We start from the raw sequence: 23,498 nt of genomic DNA, 5'->3' as shown, positions 1-23,498 counted from the left end.
ATAAGATGATAAGCTGTGTGTCTTTCTTCATAACAGTGACATGGTTGTATTTACCTTAATTAAACGAGTCTTCAGTTGCGGTAAACCAGCTAAAAACTGGAGCAGCCGGGCTACGTAAAAAGTGTAGGGGGGCGTGGTTGCGGTCACGTCCAGCGGGTGTGTGGGCGGGAGCGTTACACAGTCGCTCCACCTCAAGTCACTACTGCGCAGACTCTGGCTCCAAAAATGCAAGATGGCAGCCTCCACAAGCGGGGTATTTTGGCTTCATTTTTGCACAATGGTAGGAGGCGGTGTCACGTCGTCCATGTTTTCTACAGTCATTGCTGTGGCCAGAAAAAAATGGCCCAGTGACGTATGAGGTCTTCTGTCCAGACAAACATAAATCGAAGCAACTGCTACATGTAAACTTGTTAAAAGAGTATCATGAAAGAAATGCCCCAGAAACAGGTGTGAAGCAAATCTTGATGGTACAAGATGTTCAGCCTGAAGACAGTGGCATTTTAGAGGTTGGAGAAGCTGAGATGAGTCCATTCAGAGACATGGCCAAATCTGAAGACCCTCCTGAACATGTGACTGAAGATCAGTGGCATCAGTTGAATGAGGTGAGGCAATCTTTTCCATCTTTTTTCTCAGACACGCCGGGGCGAACAGATGTCATAACACACAACATCGTTTTTAAAGACACAAAACCTGTTTGTCTTAAGCGTTACAGAATACCAGAACAGATGGTGGGACTGTTGAGGAAGGAGTTTAAGATGATGCTGAAACTGGGAGTTATTGAGCCATCAAGGAGTGAGTGGTCAAACCCCATTGTACTTGTTCCAAAGAGACTCCCCTCAACTTCGATTTTGTCCAGACATGAGAAAGCTAAACAGTATTTCCTGTGTTGATTCTTATCCAATGCCACCAATTAGTACTGCTGCTCTCTATACACAGTTTGCGCGATCACAAAGTGAAAGTGAAAGCAAAAAACAAGCGCAAATTCAAACGCGATTTCAAATGTCACATATTGACAGTGGTCATCGATGCCAATGACATAATTAGCTAGCTACATGAGATGTGGAATGATGACTGTGAACATGCCTTCCAATCTTTAAAGATACAGATTTCTGAAGCACCTCTTTTGCAAAGCCCTGATTTTTCCAAGCCATTTGTTGCACAAGTAGATGCTTCAAATTTTGGACTTGGAGCAATACTGGCTCAGGGAGTAGCTGGTGAAGAAAAACCTGTGCTTTTCATAAGTAAAAAGCTGTTTGACAGGGAGAAAAAATACTCTACAGTAGAAAAAGAAGGAATTAAGTTGAAATATTATCTAATTGGAAGAGAATTTGTTCCTCAGACAGATCACAGACCGCTGGTATGAATGCACTCCAAGCAACAACAAAATGTGAGGATACTGCGCTGGTGCCTAGCCCTCCAGCCATACCAGTTCACCATCCATCATTGTCCGGGTAGTGAGTAATGTTGGGAAGCACTAATGTAACAAAGTGTTCCGCAGGTTACCTCCGTAGCAGCCATCTTGTTTTCCCAGTAAAGAGGAGGCCTGCCTCAATTGCAGCTCATTTATAGGCCAGTCTGAATTGAGAAGGCGTGGTCTTTAGAGTACTTAAAGTGGGCAGGAAATGAATTGGGGGCCATTTTGAGAAGTTGCTGTCTGTATGTGCATGATATTGGCAAGAGACAATAAAGTAGTTACTTCAGTTAAGATAGAGTGAAGTCTGATTTTTCCCTCACCACACGTCTCTGCGTAACACAATATATATGGGATTGTGTGTCACAAATAACAACAAAAACATTTTTTGTGTGAAATAAGGCCAGCAAAAGATCAATCTAATGTTATTGTTACCAAAGACTTTATTGTGATTTCAGCTGATGTTTCCATTCAGTGTTACTAAAGTACATCATGTTAGAAAAACAATCTTAATAGTCTATATGATATAATTTGCATCATAAATCATTGCTTTTTTGTTGCTGTATCATATTTCATTAACTGTTTGATCAGAAGATCAGAAGTAAACCTGGTAGGCCAGCAAGTATCCATCGTTGTACATGTAGATCTGCTTGTTGGTGGGATTGTAGCTCAGACTAGCCACTCCTTTAGCTACCTTTTCCAGTCGTATTGCTAGTGAGTTGTCTTCTTTGCCTGTGGCTGTGTCGAAGGCGTAGAACACCTCCTCCTGGTACTCATTAACATAACGAGTCGCGTACATCACACCGCACACCATGAAGGCGTTACTTACTGCCTTCTTGAACAACCTCGTTTCCCACGTCTGTGTCACCGTGAGAGTCTTGGTCTCACCATCCCAAGCTAATCGGCTGATCACAATGTTACCATGGTTACCTAGAGTGGCATAGAGAGCCCACAGTCCTGTTTCATCTGCTTCTACATCAACATCACTATTGAGCCGGCAATCGTAGTAACAATAGGGGAACTTGTTGTTGAAACCTACACCGGTGCCTGGAAGAGTCACCCGTTTGAACTTGTTGATCTCCAGGTCGTACCGGCAAACGTCTGCAGAGCGGAAGCAGTTATAGTACAGACCCTTACCGTACAGCACAGCACTGGGACCCTCAATGGCATTGCGATGGCTGTATGATGGGGTGACTGTAAAGTCTTTGTGGTTTGTTGACGCCATGAAATCTTCATAATTTTGGTAAACACGTAGAGTGTTGCCCCAGATGTCGCTAGTTGCCAGAGGCTGAACCCAGTAGCTGTATTTCTGGTCCTCGTTCTCCATCTGAGCTTGTTTGCCCCATGAACCAGAGATGTAGCTCTTACCATAAGGACTGAGCTTGGTTGTTACAGGGTCACTGATGCTGGTGATCAGGCCCTTATAGCAGTATCTGTCCTGGCCTGGAAACAGAGAAATAAGAAGGAATAACAAGTGATGATTTCAGAAATTTTTATAAAAAGCTGGTCACTTCTAAACCATCCTGTATATAGATAGAATTATTTACTGGAAAAAACAAATGCTTGGACATCAATACATTTTTTAGCACATGCAAAACAGACAAAGAGGTGAATCACTCTGAAACTTTTTTCTCTCTCTCTCTCTCTCTCTCTCTCTCTCTCTCCCCCCCCCCCCCCCCCCCATCTACACAAGCATTGCAATATATTTGCAGTAAATACACTGAAGAACTGTCAAACTGAAAAATATATTTTTAATATCATGTCAAATAGTGATGGGATTTCCGGCTCTTTTTAGAGAACCGGCTCTTTCGGCTCCCAACTGTATCTTCAGGTTGTTTTGTTTCTTTAATTAATTTATTATTAACAACAATATAAAATTATGCACCAAAGGAAATATTATGTAAAAAAACACGTGGTTTTATTTATATATGTTTATATATAAATATATACGGTGGGCCCTAGAGACAAAGTACGTACAAACACCAAAAAGCACGTACAAATTCCAAAGCACGTACAAACTCCAAAACACATTTCTAGCATTAACTGAACTTGCAAAACAGAGCTACCTAGATCACTTAAATTACACAATTGAAAGCATATGTGTATCGTTTGTGTATTCATACACAAGCACTCATATACATTCAAATAATTTAAAAAAATGTTCATTTACCTGTTACTACCACACACCAAATCCAGTCGTTGGTACTTCCTGGCTTGTGTAGCCACTAGGTGACAAAAGCTCAACACTGCGCCTAGCATTCTGTTGTGTTTTGTACGTGTTTTGGAGTTTGTACGTGTGTTGGAATTTGTACGTACTTTGTCTCTAGCGGCCACCGTAAAGGTACTTTTATTTATTCACCCCACATAAAATGTAATAAATAAATCATATAATACAAAAACCAACTATTTACATTTCAACTTTTAACTATTTAAATTTTCAGCTTTTTCCTTTTAAACACATGTGAAACAACACAAAACACTGCAAACCACAACACAATTAAATATAAATTAAAATATGAAAACAAAAAGAAGATGCATATTCTCTGTCATATGGACCTGCATGAATAAACTTTCTGAATCCTTTATCATCCGCAACTGAAAATAGTTGTGGATGATTACTATACCTTTCTAATGTGACGCTGTTGTCCCTGGCTCTCTTTCTCTTTCTTTCTCTCCCGCTCTGTTCCTGTGCTACTGCGAGTGTAACTACCGCCCCTCCCCCCTCTGCCCAGGGCAAAGCACAAGTGAAGCGGAAAAAAAGTGCGAGAGAGAGGGTGAGAGAAAGACAAAAAAAAACATTGGGAGCCGGCTTGCGTCATTTACTTCAAAGAGCCGGTTCTAAGAGCCGTTTCGTTCGCGACCGACACATCACTAATGTCAAACACACATATGAAGAATATATTTTTCTTGACTGATGTAATAAAAGGTTAATAACACTAATGGTTATCAGTTTTCTCGGCTGCAGCAGTTTCAGTGTCACACACACTGAGAGATTAGAGTAAAACAGCTAAGTAATACTGAGTCACTCCCACAGGTGCAGGTAGACTGTTGCACTGAGTCAAATAGTGGAGACTAGGGATGGGTATCGTTTAGGTTTTATCCGATACCGGTGCCAAACCGGTACTTTTGAAACGGTGCCGGTGCTTAAACGGTGCTCAAACCGGTGCTTAAAGAATGGAGAACACAAAATTGGTCCAAAAACCTCTCATGTTTAGCTGTTTTTTCTGTAAAAAGATAACAATGTTAGCCTTTTCTGCAGCTATGGGGCATATATGGTATCACTCTTGGCTGGAAGCAGTGCTTAAACAATGGAAAAAACATAAACTTTGTCCAAAAACCTCTCATGTTTAGCTGTTTTCCACTTTTTCTTTGGTCATTTTAGCCTTTTTGGCCAGGGTGAAGGGAGTATCTGCCATCAAACAAGAAGACAGCCGCATGTAACTATGACAGTGTTTGCTAGTTCACCTTACATGCATTAATGTAATAACGTGGTTAGCCTACTCAACGTAAATTACACATGAACAACATGAAGCTACTCACGCAGAGAAGAACGGCTGCTGCTGCCATCATCATTTCTGCTACACTAGCAGGGCTCCGGGTCCGATAACAGGCACCACACCCGCAGTAGATGTGCACGGTGTGAGGTCTAGCAGCAAGCTATCAAATACGGCGCATTTCTCGGCTTTAAAAAAAAAGCGCTATGCGTCGCCAGGTGTTTCATCGGATTCGAGGTGTTACCTCCTTTGACAGTGTCACAGTATCAGCTTAAAGCACTTGTTGCAGGCTGCTGAGTTTGCATATTTTGCTGTGAAGTACAGCCAGACTTTTGACTGCTTCGTCTTGGGCATTTTTAATCTGTAGCTCTGCTCTAAAAGAACTTACGTACCTGGCCCCGCCTACTATCGTCGGAAACGTAAAATGATTGGCTAGAATCTAAAGTGTATCACAGCTCAGGAAAAAAAAGCACCGAAATAAAGCACCGAAATGTGCGCTGCTTTTCGGTCTGGTTACTACCGTTTATGTCAGAACCGGTGCCATCATGGCACCGGACACCGGTACCCATCCCTAGTGGAGACTGTTTAAAACATGAGGATTTATTCCTCAGTTTATTCCTGATTTGTTGTCTGCTCTTGCTCCTTTCTGATTCTGAGATAACACTAGCTAATACTAACCAGTTAAACTAACAGCCAAATATCTAAAACATGGCCATAGCTTCTGAGTCGGAGTGGTAAATCCAGTGTGCAAGTTTTAAACCTGCATTCTCTTTAATGACCAGCAGGGGGTGTCTCCTTGTTGCAAAAGGACTTGTAGCTACATAGGAACTATGTGGTTGATAAGTTGGTGATGAGTGTGTGGTTTCAGTCCACATTTAAACACAATATACAAAACAGAGTTAAGTTTGTATTCAATATGATTCAAAATTGGTGACTGAGCCCATAAACAGTAAAGTGTTAACAGAGGTTAAATAAGTTAAATAAAGTAGAACACTTTTTGGAGCCACAGCCTCACGATCTGGTGGCCTTCAGATAGAATCCAGGTTTTTCTGATATTTATATATACTGCTGTATTTGAGCAGTCACAGTGCTTTCTTACTACAAACCTCATTCAACCATTCACACACATTCACACAAGTGATTTTTTCTACAGTATGTCCTTTATTAGAGACGATAGCAAATAACAGTATGCTTACAGTTGGCGCGCGCACACACACACACACACACACACACACACACATACCTCTGAAGTCTTTGGGGATTGATTTGCAGGACTCCACATTATTCTTTAGGTAGCGCAGTTTCTCCTTTACAGCCTTGATGTTAATTATGTCAGCTGTTTCTAACCTGGCCACATGGGTCCGCAGTTGAACCACCTGCCACACAGTCAGAAGGTTAGTACATGTGAACACTCATTACATTTAATTTTTAAACAGACTTCAGGGCTCTAGAGCAAATTTTTCAATTGTGCATCTAATAAAAAATCCTAGGTCGCACCGGTGCAACCAGCTGTTCAAGTAAAAAAAAAAAAAAAAAAAAAAAAAAAAAAAACTTCTTCCCAACTGTGAAAGTCTCCGTGTGGTCAACAACAGACACACTTTATAATAATAATGGATTGCATTTATATAGCGCTTTTCAGGACCCCTCAAAGCGCTTTACAATACCACTATTCATTCACACACTGGTGGAAGCAAGATACAGTTGTAGCCACAGCTGCCCTGGGGCAGACTGACAGAGGCGAGGCTGCCATATCGCGCCATCGGCCCTTCTAGCCAACACCAGTAGGCGGTAGGTGAAGTGTCTTGCCCAAGGACACAACGACCGAGACTGTCCGAGCCGGGGCTCAAACCGGCAACCTTCTGATTACAAGACGAACACACAACTCTTGAGCCACGATCGCCCTATCATGGTCTAAACCAATCTTAGATAGTCAGGGGCAGGACCTCTCTGATTGGCCGTGTGTCCTGTAGTCCTTCGTGTGTATGTTTGAAAGCGCAGGCAGATAGAGAAAGATGAGTAGCTTGAATAAAGCGATATATTTCGTTTAATCCTGAATCAACTTTTAAATATAAATGTATTTTGCCAGAATCGGCAGAATCTCAGCTTAATGCTCACAAAACTATTTCAAAAACCACCAAACAGCAAATGATGTACTGCCATTAATTAATTCTTCGATCTTAAATATGATCAACCTATCTCTAATAATCGGCTATGTACCACAGGCCTTCAAGCTGGCCGTAGTTAAACCTTTACTCAAAAAGCCATCTCTAGACCCAGCAGTCTTAGCTAATTATAGGCCAATCTCCAACCTTCCTTTCATATCAAAAATCCTTGAAAGAGTAGTTGTCAAACAGCTAACAGATCATCTGCAGAGGAATGGCTTATTTGAAGAGTTTCAGTCAGGTTTCAGAGTTCATCACAGCACAGAAACAGCTTTATTGAAGGTTACAAATGATCTTCTTATGGCCTCTGACAGTGGACTCATCTCTGTGCTTGTCCTGCTAGACCTCAGTTTAGCGTTCAATACTGTCGACTATAATATCCTATTAGAGCAATTAGAACATGTTGTAGGTATTACAGGTACTGTGCTGCAGTGGTTTGTATCATATCTATCTAATAGACTCCAGTTTGTACATGTAAATGGAGAGTCCTCTTCACACACTGAGGTTAATTATGGAGTTCCACAGGGTTCAGTGCTAGGACCAATTCTGTTTACATTATACATGCTTCCCTTAGGCAGCATCATTAGAAGACATAGCATACATTTTCACTGCTATGCAGATGACACCCAGATCTATCTGTCCATGAAGCCAGATAACACACACCAATTAGTTAAACTGCAGGAATGTCTTAAAGACATAAAGACCTGGATGGCCACTAACTTTCTGCTTCTTAACTCAGATAAAACTGAGGTTATTGTACTCGGCCCTGAAAAGCTTAGAAATCTAGTTAGAAAAAATGTAACCAGATTCTTACTCTGGATGGCATTACCTTGGCCTCCAGTAACACTGTGAGGAACCTTGGAGTCATTTTTGACCAGGATATGTCCTTCAACGCACATATTAAACAAATATGTAAGACTGCGTTCTTCCATTTGCGCAACATCTCTAAAGTTAGAAATATCCTGTCTCAGTGACGCTGAAAAACTAGTTCATGCATTTATTACTTCCAGGCTGGACTACTGCAATTCATTATTATCAGGATGTCCGAAAAACTCACTGAAAAGCCTTCAGTTAATCCAAAATGCTGCAGCAAGAGTACTGACAGGGACTAGAAAGAGAGAGCATATTTCTCCTGTTTTGGCTTCCCTTCATTGGCTTCCTGTTAAATCCAGAATTGAATTCAAAATCCTGCTCCTCACATACAAGGTCTTAAATAATCAGGCTCCATCTTATCTTAATGACCTTGTAGTACTATATTACCCTATTAGAGCACTCCGCTCTCGCTCTGCAGGCCTACTTGTTGTTCCTAGAGTATTTAAAAGTAGAATGGGAGGCAGAGCCTTCAGTTTTCAGGCCCCTCTTCTGTGGAACCAGCTTCCAGTTTGGATTCAGGAGACAGACACTATCTCTACTTTTAAGATTAGGCTTAAAACTTTCCTTTTTGCTAAAGCATATAGTTAGGGCTGGACCAGGTGACCCTGAATCCTCCCTTAGTTATGCTGCAATAGACGTAGGCTGCCGGGGGATTCCCATGATGCATTGAGTTTTTCCTTTCCAGTCACCTTTCTCACTCACTATGTATTAACAGACCTCTCTGTATTGAATCATATCTGTTATTAACCTCTGTCTCTCTTCCACAGCATGTCTTTATCCTGTCTTCCTTCTCTCACCCCAACCGGTCGCAGCAGATGGCCCCACCCCTCCCTGAGCCTGGTTCTGTCGGAGGTTTCTTCCTGTTAAAAGGGAGTTTTTCCTTCCCACTGTCGCCAAAGTGGTTGCTCATAGGGGGTCATATGATTGTTGGGTTTTTCTCTGTATCATGAAGCGCCTTGAGGCGACGTTTGTTGTGATTTGGCGCTATATAAATAAAATTGAATTGAATTCAAATGTTTGTTTGTTTTTCTGTGTTTTATTCTCAGTTACTTTGACACAAAGGCATCTGCTGTGATGCTTACACCTCCGATGAAGTCTCACAAGTATCAGTACTGATAAATGATCAGAATTATAATATTTCTGACTGTCTGAGGCAAATTCAAATCGAATTGAATCTTGTGAATCAGAATCAAATCGAATAGATTATAGAAATCAGTGAGGTTACCCAGCCCTATTGAGTAGCCTAGACCTGACAGAAGTGGATGTAGCTGTGGGTAATGAGAAAAGATGAAAAGAACTATTGATAACTTTTTTGTCAAGTTAAGGCCTGATCCGTCTGAAATTCATAGCCAGTGCTCTGACAAGAAGCCATCAATCGCTAAACACTGAAAAAGCACAGTGTATCTAGAAAACACATTATATGTTGCGATAAATGCACTACCCAAGTGTTTCTTCTCCCCACTGCCTTTCAGCAGCAGGCAGCAGCAAAAGGTCGTCAGAGGACGTCTGTTAGGATGCCTGGGTCGTTGACCCAGGGTTTTGGGTTTATTATAGTGATGTGTCCTGTGTGTCGAAGTGTCGAATCGTGTGTCGGGTAATCTTGGGGGCGTGTCTGTGAAGCGCGTATCGAGGCTTGCTTTGATTACGTATGTAGTGACGTTCGAGGCCTCGCGGGCAGTCCGTACCACGTGACTGATTCAGGGACTGGTTCGCCGGTTCGCGCCAGATTCGAAATAAAATGGACAGAAAAACACAGCTGATTTCCATCACACTGTGTTATGGAATTGGATTACGTACGTGTTACATAGTTACTTGAGCATTTCTTCTTCGATGGAACCAGGAAGGAAGAGATTTTTTATTTTATTTTATCTCTCCTAATAAAGTATGCACACAGTAATAAATATCACAAATGATAAGCACCATAATATAAATAAACAACACTACAGATCCTATAATCTGATTTCTGTCTTTTAGTTTATTAAAAAGTGAAGCGCCAAATACTAGTTTGTGTCACTATCCAGATGCACATAAGCATGATTACACAGGTACTAGCGGGTTTTGATTATCGATTAAAATCGATTCTAGCTTGGATAACGTGATATCGATTCATTAAAATTCTGAATCGATTTTTAATATAAATATTACTACATTTCAACCACCACCAAACAGCTAAAACAGTAAATGAGAGCAGGTACACCAATTCTGCACAAAGACGTGCAGACGTGCAAAAACACAAAGCGCTGATGAGTCAGAATCAGTGAGATGTCGCCTTTCTCACCAGACAGCACGGACACGGTCGGGGCTGAAAGCCGACAGCTCACTGATTCTAATCTAAGACATCTGCTGTGATGCTTACACATTAGATAAAGTCTCGAAAGTGTCAGCTTTCTTTTTATAGTTATAAAAATATGCAAATGTACTGATCTATGATCTGAATTATACTATTGACTGACTGTCTGAGGCTAACAGTTACACAAACATACCAAAACTCTGTCCTGATAGTTTCCACTTTCTCTTTTGTATCACACATACTGAGACAATATTCAGGATAAATAACCAAGAAAACAATTTATTTATTCAGTTTAGAGGTTTACACATCATTATAATCACAGAGCCTTCACTTGAATTGTCCACTTGATGGCGCAGTAGAGCAAATGAATCATCACAATGCTTTGAACCATGAGTCGACCAATTGGGTGGAAAGCTTCAGTTCATCATGAGGCTTCATCTCACCATCACTAGTTTATTATATTATTTATCATTTCTAGTCTTTGGTTTCTTTGTTAGAGTTCTGTCTTATGGTTTATGTCTCTGTGTTCTCTAGTTGCTCTGTCTCCCCTGTCAGCTGTATCCCCTTGTCAAGTCCGTGTCTCATGTAAATGCGTCTGGTTTTGCTTCCTTTGTCTCGTTAGGCCTGATTTGCCCCAGCTGTGTTTTCCTCCTGTTACCCATTCCCTGATTGCTCCCTCTGTGTATTTAAGCCCTGTGTTTCTCTGTGTCCGTGTCATGATCTACTCTTACCTACCCTCACGCATGCTGTGTGTTTTGTTTTCCTGCCTGCATTAATTTTTGTACTTTGGAAGTTTGTCACTTTGAGTTCAGCATTAAAGCTGTTTTTTGAGTTCACGTCTGTCTCGGGAGTCTGCACTTTGGGTCCTTTTCCTGCCTGCACACAGCCGTTCCATAACAGAAGATCGCGACCAGAACATGGATCCAGCAGACTCCGTGTGGTATTGGCGACCCGCAGTTTCTGCCTTCCTCAAGGAGAACGTGAGGCAGGAGGCTAAGCATGCCCGGGAGCTCCAGTCACCCTTCTATACGTCACGTTTGGCTTGGGGAGGGCCCCGCAGCCTCCAAACTGCCATGGCTACGGCCGAGCCAGCGCCTATACCTCGGACGATCAGATTGAGCACATGCTCATTCTCTCCAGTCGCTACACCTCCGCTTCCACCCCCGGATTACCAGTCCAACAAGAGGCTGAAGCAGCGGAGGAAGAAGGATTATGCAACGGCAGACATTGGACTTACTCCGCTACAGTCTTTTGCTCTCTTTATGGGACTGCAGCGTTCTGAGCTTCATAAACTCTCTGATTCCTCATCACAGCCCAGTCCGTTGGAGGATTTGCAGCCCAGTTTGCCACCCCCCACTTCCCGGAGGAGGCGGCGCTCACACTGTCACCACTCTCTCTCTGCGGAGCAACTCCCAGTGGTGAGTTATAATGACTGCTTTCGTTCCTCTGAGCTGGAAAAAGACAACCATATGAACACTGCTAAAACTGAGACTGTTAAGACTGTTAGACGTGGTGGTAGGAAGCAAAAAAACATTTTAGAGGAGTCTGTATTTGCTGAGCCTGCTCCTTCGCCCCGTTGTGTTCCTGCACCTGTTTCTGACCTCGCTGGAGGCTCAGGTGAGCCCGTCCAGCAGTTTTCTTCAGGCTCCGTAGGCTCAGAAAACCTAGCCCAGCCATCTGCTCATCCACCACCTCACGCACCATTACTACCATTGTTATAACAGTCAATACATCTTAAACTTCTATCCATAGCTCAAACATTAGGTCACCTATCGGCTCAGTCACCTGCTCAGTTCTCACCTCAGTCATTTACTCAGCCACCTGTTCCTGCTGGAGGGTCCAAGGGGCCCGTCTGGCCTTCATCTGTTGTTCCCGCTGGGGGTTCTGGAGAACCGCACCAGCCTTTGTTTGTCTGTGCTGGAGGGACCGAGGTTCCCGCCCAGCCGTCTGTTCCCGCTGGGGGTTCTGGAGAACCGCACCAGCCGTCTCCCGTCTCCGCTGAAGGGTCTGAGGGGCCCGTTTAGCCTTCTGTCTCCGCTGGAGGGCCCGAGGAGCCTGTCCAGCCACCTGTTCCTGCTGGAGAGTCTGAGGGGCCCGTCCGGCCTTTGTCTGTTGTTCCTGCTGGGAGTTCTGGAGAACCGCTCCAGCTGTCTCCTGTCTCCGCTGAAGGGCCCAAGGGGCCCGTTCAGCCTTCTGTCTCCGCTGGAGGGTCAAAGAGGCCTGTCCAGTCTTCGTCGCCTGCAGCACCACCTGCATCTCCATCTGCGGCTGCCACGCCGTCGCCTGCAGCGCCACCACCTGCTCCTCCATCTGCGGCTCCCACGCCGTTGCCTGCAGCGCCACCTCCTGTTTTGTCTCCTGCGGTTGCCATGCTGCCATCTGGTCCTGCTTCATCTCTGCCTGAGGCCTCCGAACGGGCTTTTTCCGCTTCGTCTGCACCAAAGGTCTCGGCGCCATCTGGTCCTGCTTCACCCCATCCTGCTTCATCTGCGCCGGAGGTGTCCGCACCGTCTGGTCCTGCCTCACCTCGTCCTGTCCGGCCTGCTCGTCCTTTTCGGTCACTTTCCAGGTCATTGGCTGGACATCATTGCTGTCGTGGCCGGCCTCCGGACCAGCTCCGTTGCCGCCGCTGCCTTCCGCGCGGCCGGCCTCCTGAACTACGTCACCGCAGCTGCCTCCCACGCGGCCGGCCTCCTGACCGGCTCAACCTGTTTGGTTTCTTTGTTAGAGTTCTGTCTTATGGTTTATGTCTCTGTGTTCTCTAGTTGCTCTGTCTCCCCTGTCAGCTATATCCCCTTGTCAAGTTTGCTTCTGTGTTATGTTTCTTGTTTTACTTTGAAAGTCTGTGTCTCATGTAAATGCGTCTGGTTTTGCTTCCTTTGTCTTGTTAGGCCTGATTTGCCTCAGCTGTTACCCATTCCCTGATTGCTCCCTCTGTGTATTTAAACCCTATGTTTCTCTGTGTCCGTGTCGCGATCTACTCTTATCTACCCTTACTCATGCTGTGTGTTTTGTATTCCTGCCTGTGTTAATCTTTGTCCTTTGGAAGTTTGTTACTTTGAGTTCAGCATTAAAGCTGTTTTTTGAGTTCATGTCTGTCTTGGGAGTCTGCACTTTGGGTCCTTTTCCTGCCTGCACACAGCCATTCCAGAACAACGTCGATGTGATGATTAAGTTTAACATTGTCTACAATATTGCCAAAGAGTGCCAACGCACTTTAAGCACAAGCACTTTTTCAGTAACTTATCTTGCTTGTAGAAATGTGCTCCAAATAAAGAACTTTGTTTTGACATATATTGTAGCAGTATTTCTTGTATTACAGATGTGTGTGTGTGTGTGTGTGTGTGTGTGTGTGGGTTTTTTTTTTTTTTTTTTTTTTTTTTTTTAATGCGTTGTGTTTCCACTTGCAGTTTCACAATACCTCTTTGGAGAGCTTCTTTGTCTCTGCATTGTTCAGCTGGCTGTGGACAACACCAACATCTGTTTCCAGCTGGCTGAGCTGCTGGCCCAGAAGGCGCAGAGACAGAGCAGAGTACAGGCCCTGGTGGTGCAGGTACTTGTAAGGCCCCAACCTGGCTGTCAAGGAGGTAACCTGACCCTGGATCTGAGTGAGACGCTGGCTGGATGTGTTCACCTTCAAGAAAGGAAGACACAGGAAAAAAAACTTCTGTGCCACATCTTGATAACTGAATGACCAGAAAGACCATGTGAGAGGCTTAACTCAAAAAATTTTGCACATTCTCATAACTAGCGAAATAAAAATACAATTTGTTTTCACAACCTGCCTGGCAGCTTTGGTTCACTTGTTTATTGAGATTAAGGATGGGTCATGTCTGCAGTGGAGGTTGAAAGTAGGACCCAAGATGCAGGCAGCTTCTGATGTGAGTGAGCTTTATTGATATAGTAGGTGAAACAAACAAGAACGTAACAGGCATGAAGCAAAACCTAAGGATAACCTAAACTGGGAAAAATTAACCAAAGATACCTGAAACAGAGGCGCAGGGAGATACAGAAAATGACGCAAGGAAAGATCACAGACAAAACAGCAACGCACACAAGAAAACACAGGTCTTAAATACACACAGGGCAATCAGGGAATGGGAGACACGAATGGGATTAATTGGACATAACGAGACAAGAGAAAGCAAAACCAGAAACACTGAAAAGAGAAACAGACCTTCAAAATAAAACAGGAAACACACAGACAAAACTCTAAACACGCAAACATAACACAGACTGGGGAGACAGAACAGGAGAGCACAGAGGACACAAAACATTAGGGATAATCACAAACAACCCAAAATAAACAAAACCGCAGAATATTAATAAACGTAAGCATAAGCACGGAGTCTGCATACTCCGGACAATGACAGGATGTGTACCTTGAAAAGTGTTTAAGAAGTGCTGTTTGTGTTTTATCTTGTTTTAAGTTGCATTTTGAACAACAGAAAATAGACTGTTAAGCACAACAACGATAAAACCATTTTCACAGTAATAGTTACTTCATGCAGCAAATTTCAGGGTTAAAACTGAGGCCAGTGCTTAAGTGCCTAACTGCAGTTCCTCTAATAACACTGACAATTAGAAAAAGACTGAACTGCACGACTTTTCCACTTTGGAAGGGTTGCCAGGAGAAAGCCTCTTCTCTATAAAAAGAACATGGCAGAATGGCTTAGATTTACAAAGATGAATCTGAATAAACTACAAGATTCTGTAACATTTTCCTTTTAACAGATAATCCACAATACAACAGTTGGAGAAAAACAAACACAGCAACTGAAGGACAGAATAGAGTTGTTTTATTTTATTTTTTTTGGTAGTTAGGGTCAGGGTGGAATAGATTGACATTTCCAAGGTGACATTCATGAAATGTTCCTCTTTACATTCCCACAACAAAAATCTGAAATGCAAGTAGTAACAATGACTCTAAAATAAATGAATTCCTACCTGTTCCGCCAGGCTGTTCAGAGATGCTTCACAGGTATGAAACTGCTGTAACACAGTCTCATACTTCACAACAGGGAAAGACCACACGGTGGAGTTTACCTCACACACACACGAGTCGTTCTTCTTCAGGCCGAGCACCCGCTGAGCCTGGCCGTCACTCTGCAGTCACACACAGTAACACTGATGTAATATACAATAGATATTCCTAAAGCAGTACACGTTCCAACTTTATGTTCAATTTTTAAGTGTAGGATGTCAGGTACAACTCACTGTGACTGTGAACAGCAGCAGAATCAGCAGCACCATGTTTACAGTTAGAGGAATGAAGCCAGAACTGATACCAGCAACTTTCTGCTTCTCTTTTCGCTAAAACACCAGATCTGAATGGACACACCTACCAAGTTTGGTTTTCGTCACTACTTCAGAGCCTTCAAAACATCTGCACAGATGTGAAACTCTAAAACGGCCAGACTCCTGAGTTTCACAACACCTATGGTCAACTTTTCCATTTCCTCACTTCCTTTATGGAGTATGGTGTTTTTTTGGTTTTTTTGCAGTATTGTCCGCTGATATCTCTGTTTAAGAAGTCCTTTATGGCACTTGCCACACAGTTCTCAATAATGCCAGAGGAGAGATGGAAAGAACTCAACACCCTAGAGTGAGAAAAGCAAACAAACCCAAACATGTTTTATACTTTAGATTCCTCAATGTAGCCACCTTTACAATGTTATTTTAACCTTCTGAAGTCTACGTCATAATTGGAGGTGTCCCTAAGCATATGTTTTGGAGTCAGCGATAGAGTGAAGATATGAATATTTTTTTGTTGCATGTGAAAAAGATTTTTTATTTTTTTGCGAAGATATGGGAGAACAATTTTGATAAGGAACAAAATTTACGTCTTCTGATTACATAGAGTAGAGAGAGAGATTACATAGAGAGATTACATAGATCAAATCAGTAATGATGACAGCGCAGCAGGTGAGCTTGTGAAAGTTACGAGGGCACTCTCCCCGGAGTTAACGGCCCGTTTGCCTGTGTTACCGAATAAACGGACAAACTGAGATCCAAACGTCTGGTTCTTGCGAACGTTACAGTATTAAAAACACCATCTACTACTGTGTCTGAATGTGTAGTATTGGCACTGTCAGTTTAGGCCTAAAGAGATATGTGTTTAAAAAAAGAGGTTTTAAAAAGGGTTTATATGTAACATAATGTTTCTTATGATTCAACTGTGTAATTTCACTTAATTCTTTAGAAGGACAAGCTATATTACTTGATTCTCAGTTATAAAGCCAACCTAGACATTAACCATTTAACAGGCACCTTATCTGGATTATAGCTTCCACAACAAAACTTGTTTTTAAACACGTTTTAACAAAACAAATACTATTGTTAATATTATTATTTAAAATGTAATTAAACAGAAAAGTTGTTAAATATAAAAGTAGTTTGCTTATGTTGTTAAAGAAAGGCTAGATTTGACATTAATAGATGCCACAGATGTTCAAAAGCTGCCACAAAGCATTAAAAAAAATAAAATGCTCAGACATTTTCGTCTCCGAAAATGTCTGAGCATTTTTGCAAATATGTGATTTGTGTCTTGATAAATCGAGCAAATACTTGAACTTTACAGAGCTAAATTCTCGCCTGAAAATATCTTAAAAGTTTATTTTGTGACATCACAGATACTTGAACTTTACACAGCTACATTCTCGCCTGAAAATATCTTAAAAGTTTATTTTGTGACCCAGAAAAAGTAATAAGTCTTTTAGCCGTGCTTACAGGCTCTGACAACCGCAGCCGACAAATGTAATCCTCCTTTTCCCCAGACTACCCTTTCTGGGTCACCAAATAAACTTTTACGATTTTTTTAGGCGAGAATGTAGCTGTGTAATGCTCAAATATCTACTTAATTTAACAAAATATCACATATTTGCAAAAGTGCTTCGACGTTTTCGGAGAGCTGTTATCCACCAGCGCAATAGCTGACCGGGAGGACAAGGCTCGATAGAGCGGGCGAGCACAGCTAACTCCTGGCATGTCGTTTTCAACCCCCCTGTGGTTTTTTGCTACTTAGGTTAAACATGATGTATATAGTTAGTTAGGGCTATGGGTTGAAAATACCCCCCACACCCCACCCCTAATGGTTGCACCTCCCGAAAACTTTTGTCTGGGCTCTTATCTCATTTTTTATTTCAAACAATCAACAGAAAATTTCACCGACATAGTTTTATAAGGTTTTTAAGGCTGTGGTGTTAATTTTTAACTAACATGAGCCCAGCGGCAGCAGCAACGCTAGGCTAACACTAACCAGCTAGCAAGATTATAAACCTGGTGCTAAACTAAGAGAAGCTACAAAATCAGTTTGAATAAGAGTAAACATTTACTCACCAAGTCAGTGTATCAGATAAAGATCTACAGCAATGACAACAATCTCTTGAGCTGAAACTTCTCCAGGTTTGCTCAACATATTCCAGAAAAAATGCTGGAGCCATGAACATGTGGACTGATCCTAGAGGGAGGAGGACGGTAGTGAGGTGGCATTTTCAAAACACATCTTTCATCCTTCTGCCCTGAGAAGCAACATTTCCAGCTTACTTAGCTTTTCTAAGTAAAGAAAACTCAAAAATAAAATAAAAAAACTCAAATAAATAAATTTCAAATTTATAAATTAGTTGTTGAAAACAACACAGCTGTGTTAAATTTGGAAACATTGGACCCTAGCAATCAGTAGTTTTCTGTAGTGATGTGCGATACCACTGATTTCCTTTCCGATCTGATACCAAGTAAAATTCAGGGTGGTATCTACGATACTGATCCAATACTGATACTTTGTACAAAAACATATTTTAGTTATTGTATCTCAAATTATAGCGTCATAATGTTTACAGGACATCAGATTACTTGTTCTTATCACTTAATAATGCAGAGTTCATCATATAGAAATAAAAAAACTGAAGTTCTGCGCTATTTGAACATGTTCAATGTTCCCACTAAGCTGCGCGCGTGCGCAATTGCGCACTGCTGGCACGGTCTCTGCACACAGAAAATCTGCGTTGCGCACGCAAAAAAAATCTAACCTGAATTGAAATTAAAATTAATACTTTAACAATTCTGTTTTGCAGTGTTAGTCAGTAAGTGACTGGCTGCTCCCGTATGGGATTAGAACGATGCCACCTTATCCCATAGTCCAGCCAATCACGCGATTCACATTCACGTATATACGCAGCTAATCAACTGCTGTGTCCCAATTCAGGGTCTGCACGCTTGAAGTACGCATTTTAAGTGTGATTACGTCACCGCCACGTGACAACGGCTGTCCCAATTCGAAGTGTACTTCAAATGCATACTCCAAATGCGCCGTCGATTTCCCCAAATATCAAGCGTGGTCCGGTGCACGCTTCGTGGTCCCATATATCCCACAATTCATAGCGCGGCGGTGGGTGTGGATAATTTTGCCGCAAAATACGGCAGAAGGGAGCGGCCGAAGAGTGAACTGTCAAAAGTAAGTACTGAATATGACGTCACTTAATTATGTGCGAATGTTTAATAACGAAGAACATTAAAACATTGCTGTTGGCCACATGTTGGCAAAGTTGTGTGACATTAGTGATGTTTGTACTTTCAGCGTTAACTTAGTTGTAAAGCATATATATATATATATATATATATATATATATATATATATATATCTCATAATAATCTGACAATACGTATAATATTGTCCATATTATATTTACATTACCACAGTGAGATGATTTTAGTCTCATGAACAACATTAGCTAATTGTTATTTACTAGCTAATCTTAAATGACTGAACAGCGCAACGAAGGGTAGACCGTCCCATTTCACAAGCCTCGCACTTCCTCACTTCTCGTACTTATAGTACGCACCGTACACAGTACGCGTAGTGCGCGTACTTCAAGCGTGCAGACCCTAAATTGGGACACAGTTGTTGACAGGCTACGACAGCGTCCTTATGTGCTGACACCGGTGTTTTAGCTAGCAAAGCGGCGTGGCTGATGTGGAGCGAAGCCACGTTAATGACAACGTGTACAACCATTGGAGTTGGTTTAGTTGTTTGGTTTTCTTCCTGAATGCTACCGTTGTTTATATTTAGTGCGGGAAGAAACTGTACAAACGGCGTTTTATAAGGAAAACGCTCGAAAGCCTGTGAGCAAAAACCAAACCAAACCACCCCCCACCCTTTCCTATTGGTCGAAAAAAGTACCATGTGGACCAATCAAAACATGGCATTTAGTTGTTAAGAAACGGGAGGAAGTTTTAGGAGTGACGGCGGTGTTTTGAGGTGTAAGTGATTTGCCACGTTTAGCACAAATCTTGTGTAGTTAATGTGTAGTGTAGTCAATAGTTTTGTTGTGTGTGTCAGAACAATGAGGCGACTGCTGAATGTTACAGGTGTTACAGCAGTGATACATCTCCTGTTGTCAGGCCTGCAGGTATCAGGCTGTTGTTCTCCTTTATCTCATAGTGGACAGAAATTATTTTCTGGAGTCGCACAAATAATTTGTGTGGCATCAAATTTGATGCAGAACAGCTGATTGTTTTGTAAATAGTTTGAAATGTTTGTTTGGCTGCATTTTTAGGTAAACAGCTGCAAAAAACTTTGTTGTTTGCATAACTCAGTTAAATTGTTTTTGAAGAAGTAACTATATAATTAATTGCCCAACATTGGTCATTCTTTACTGTATTTTGCATCCAGAGTTACAGGACTCTCTCCCAGACCATAGAGTCATAGTCATAATACAAGTCAGAGCTTTATAATAAATACATAAATAAAAAGTTGTTTTCAAAATTGGAGTTCAAGTTATTTCCAATTTTATTTCCAATAGTGGTAACATACTACACAGGTCATGAACAAGATTTTTTTAAAATTTTCATTGTAAGTGGGCTAAAGCAGTTAATTAAAAGTAGTCTAACATAAATGTAAATGCCGTAATTTGCTTATTTTAATAAACCATGTAACTTGGATGGATTCGATGCTGGCGTGACCACAGTGCACACGTCTGCTGTTGCTCACAGTGGTCCAAGGGATCGCTCAGGGAGTTTGTGTGTTCGCTCAGACACATGAAAAATTAGAGGGAACGTTGTACGTGAGAGACGTCTGTCTCGCTCCAGCAGCACCTGTCCCTTTCGCTCATCATATTCTGTGATATGATTTACTCTGAGGTAAGGACAAGGCTAGTGGTGTTGCCACAACTCCCCACTTTTTTGGCACATGTATCGCAAACCACGTCTCAGCTGTTTGTGGTAGTAAAATACGTCCGCACATGACTCAAATTACGCTCAGCCATTGTTGTGAGTGCGCACGCCAAGGGGCTGCAACACGTTTATAAAGCCGTATTTCGCACATGACTTTGAAAGGCGGAAGAGGAAGTAGTTCCTTCGAATGTAGACAATCCGAATGTTATAGTTTCTTTCCACTGTGTTCCTGTTAATGATAAACTACAAATTTACCCTAAATTACTAAAATATCGATATTTTAATGTGAGAATCAATTCTCGAACACAAATGACTGGTATTGAAGGAATCGATATTTCAGAATTGATCCGCACATCACTAGTTTTCTGATGAGGCAGCAGGCTCTCCAGGGCAGAAACAATGTTCTTATTTTTCTCGTCCTTCTCCCTAAGGCTCTTCCACTTTAAGCTAGGTCCTTTTTATTCCTGTCTCTCTGTAAATAGTTATATTTCATATATTTATGTTTAATGTTTTGCTGTTTGAGAATTTTAATATTATTTCAAATACATTTTTGTAATGACTAATGTCTCAGTTCTACTACACAGCAAATATTGGCACACAACTTGACACATGTAGAATTTATTTCATATTATACTAATGAAAAATATACTACTATACACATAGTGAAGAAATAGTGAAGACCAATTATTTAAGAGAATAAAGAGAGGTTAGTTTATTTTGGAGGCAAGCTCAATTTATTAAGAAACTTTTTAAAAAGGCAGGAACCCTCTTTAGAGGTTTGTGGGTGGCTCAGAGCCATTGTGGGGAAGTCACTGGGACTTCAAATGGGCTATTCTTTTGGCTGCCAAGACGCTGCTCCCTCCGCCGAGAAGTGGGCCATGAACTTCTCCCTCGCCAGGACAGCGTCTCTGGAGGAGTTGTTGGCTGCTACACAACCCAGGCCTTTTTTGAAAAATTAACCTGTGATAAGACATAACATATCAAGATAGAATTGTTATTATCATATAACTAAAGATGAACCAAACTGTTCACATAACCTTAGAAACTTGGGTGTCATTTTTGATGAAGCTTTTTCTTTGGAGAGACATTTAAATCAGAACCTGCTTTTTTCACTTGAGGAACATTTCTAAACTTAGATCCATCGTGTCAACAAGTGAACTCGAGATGATAATACATGCTTTTATCTCTACAAGACTTAACTACTGTGTTTACTTGTCTAAACATGAAAGGGCTAGCCCGCCTACAGGTTGTTCAAAACTCTGCAGCGAGGCTACTGACCCACTCGAACAAGGGTGCTCATATGACCCCTGTTTTAAAGTCGCTGCACTGGCTACCAATCAGATTCAGGTTCCATTTTAAAATTCTAGTTTTAACTTTTAGAGCATTACAGGGACAGATATACAAATATTCAACTGGTTCTATACCAAAATTAAACCAGGTCTAAATAAATAAAAATAAAGGACTTTATAAGATAGACCTTATGAGTATCACTACAAAGATTACCAACAGTGGTCCTCATACCACAGTTTGGTATCAGCAAACACCGAGAGCATACATTGATATGACACCACAGCCATGCAATCATTGCAAACACTGATAACAGCATAAATCGATTTAAATCAGGACTTGATGAGACCTTTTGAGTATCACTAGAAATATTATAAACAGTCATCTCCATACCACAGTTTGCTATCAGTAAACACCAATGGCATTCACTGTTAGCATACCACATCCATGTTTTCAGTGTATAAACTGATAGTTTAGCATATATTCGCACAGGTATCAATAAAGGACTACCGTATTAAATACTTTTACTAACCTCAGGCAGATGGACAAGTGCTCTGCAGGTGGGATTGAGCGCCTGTAATTGGTGTCTAGGCGGGCGATGCTTGGACCGACACAGGACAGCAGGTCCTCAAACTGGGCGAGGGAAAGAAGGTGGTACCGCTGAAAGCGGCCGTCATCCAGACGCAGCTCCTGGAGCAAATGGTGAAGCTCACCAAGCTGCTCATGCTTCTGGAGGACCTGATGGACCCAGGTACGGTGAGGACATGCTTTACGCCGCTGCTCTGCTCTCCACAGTAAATAGAAAAGGGAGACTCTCTCTTCAAACGCTAGATCAACAGCTGCCATCTTGCAAACATACCGTCTGGCACTACTTCCTCCCACATTTCCGTTTCACGTGCGTGAAAACTGCATATTTTGAAACGCAACCAGTTTGCGTTGGACGCGCGTCGAGGTGCGAATGTGCACGCGACCAGCTAGGGACGTCTGGCGCCTTTTGGTCGCCTCTATTGTGCTCAGTGTGAACGCACCATTAGTGTTACAGGACCAGCCTGATGAGTTATCTGGGAAAATACTTGGTTATTTAAGGAAGTGACAAGGACAGGGGGATCAAGTTCTTCAAGTGGTAGGTGAAGGCGTTTTGCGAGTGCTAAATCTATCAAATTTTGCTCAACCCCAGAGTATATGAGGGTGCGAAAGGAGTGAGAAACATGATTGAGTAAATTGATCACCGCCATCTGCCCCCCCAACCTATGGACCACCTTGAACATAGGTGCGCTGCCAAGCCAGATACCACCGGGTGATCTGGGCGTTGGCATCCTTCATGCGGTGGAGCCACTGAAGCGGGCATGGTCAGAGCAAAGGGTAAATGAGCACCCCAGGAGGTAATAGCGAAGGGAGTCAACCACCCACCAGATCACCAGGGACCCTTTCTCTACAGTGCTGTACCTCTGCTCCTGTTCTGTCAGCTTCCAGCTGATGTAGAGTATGGGCCGGTTGACCCCCCTTATCTGCTGGAACAAAACGGCCCCAGCCCTCTGTTCGAGGTGTCAGTCTGCAGGACAAAAGGGAGGGAAAAGTTAGGAGTTTGGAGCAGCGTTTTCCCACAGAGATCTTTTTTCACCTGCACAAATGCCGCCTGGCACTACCCTATCCACTGGACCAGAGCTGGAGCACCCTTTTGGGTGAGATCGGTCTAGGGGCTGATCAGGTCCGAAAACCATTTCTACACGTCAACATGCAAGTAGGGGTGACATTGACCTCAAGTTTGAGATCGCCGCTCTAAAACGCCCAGGATGACTTGAACATGGAAG

The 23,498-nt window shown here is 42.3% G+C and overlaps 1 protein-coding gene across 1 annotated transcript; it reads right to left on the bottom strand.

Annotated features, from left to right (window-relative positions):
• Window positions 1-1,836: 1,836 nt before the first annotated feature.
• On the bottom strand, window positions 1,837-16,141 carry LOC146513538 (olfactomedin-like). Its single transcript, XM_085166828.1, has 5 exons — window positions 15,448-16,141; window positions 15,178-15,336; window positions 13,652-13,864; window positions 6,149-6,281; window positions 1,837-2,854 (listed from the first exon to the last, which is right to left on the bottom strand). The coding sequence occupies exons 1-5, from the start codon at window positions 15,481-15,483 to the stop codon at window positions 2,007-2,009; spliced, it is 1,389 nt and encodes a 462-aa protein (XP_085022954.1). The 5' UTR covers window positions 15,484-16,141; the 3' UTR covers window positions 1,837-2,006.
• Window positions 16,142-23,498: the final 7,357 nt, after the last annotated feature.

This window comes from Neolamprologus multifasciatus, chromosome 7 (assembly GCF_963576455.1).
Source record: "Neolamprologus multifasciatus chromosome 7, fNeoMul1.2, whole genome shotgun sequence".
NCBI lineage: Eukaryota > Metazoa > Chordata > Actinopteri > Cichliformes > Cichlidae > Neolamprologus > Neolamprologus multifasciatus.
Note: the sequence above shows the minus strand (reverse complement) of the source record. Positions and strands in the feature narration are given on the sequence as shown.

Bases quoted from the DNA above. Each gene is read 5' to 3' on its own strand.
- LOC146513538 (XM_085166828.1), bottom strand. From the start codon at position 15,483: ATGGTGCTGCTGATTCTGCTGCTGTTCACAGTCACA. The intron at 15,337-15,447 runs GTGAGTTGTACC...GTGTGACTGCAG, and splicing joins TGCTGCTGTTCACAGTCACA to AGTGACGGCCAGGCTCAGCG. The intron at 13,865-15,177 runs GTAGGAATTCAT...CCTTTCTTGAAG, and splicing joins TGAACAGCCTGGCGGAACAG to GTGAACACATCCAGCCAGCG.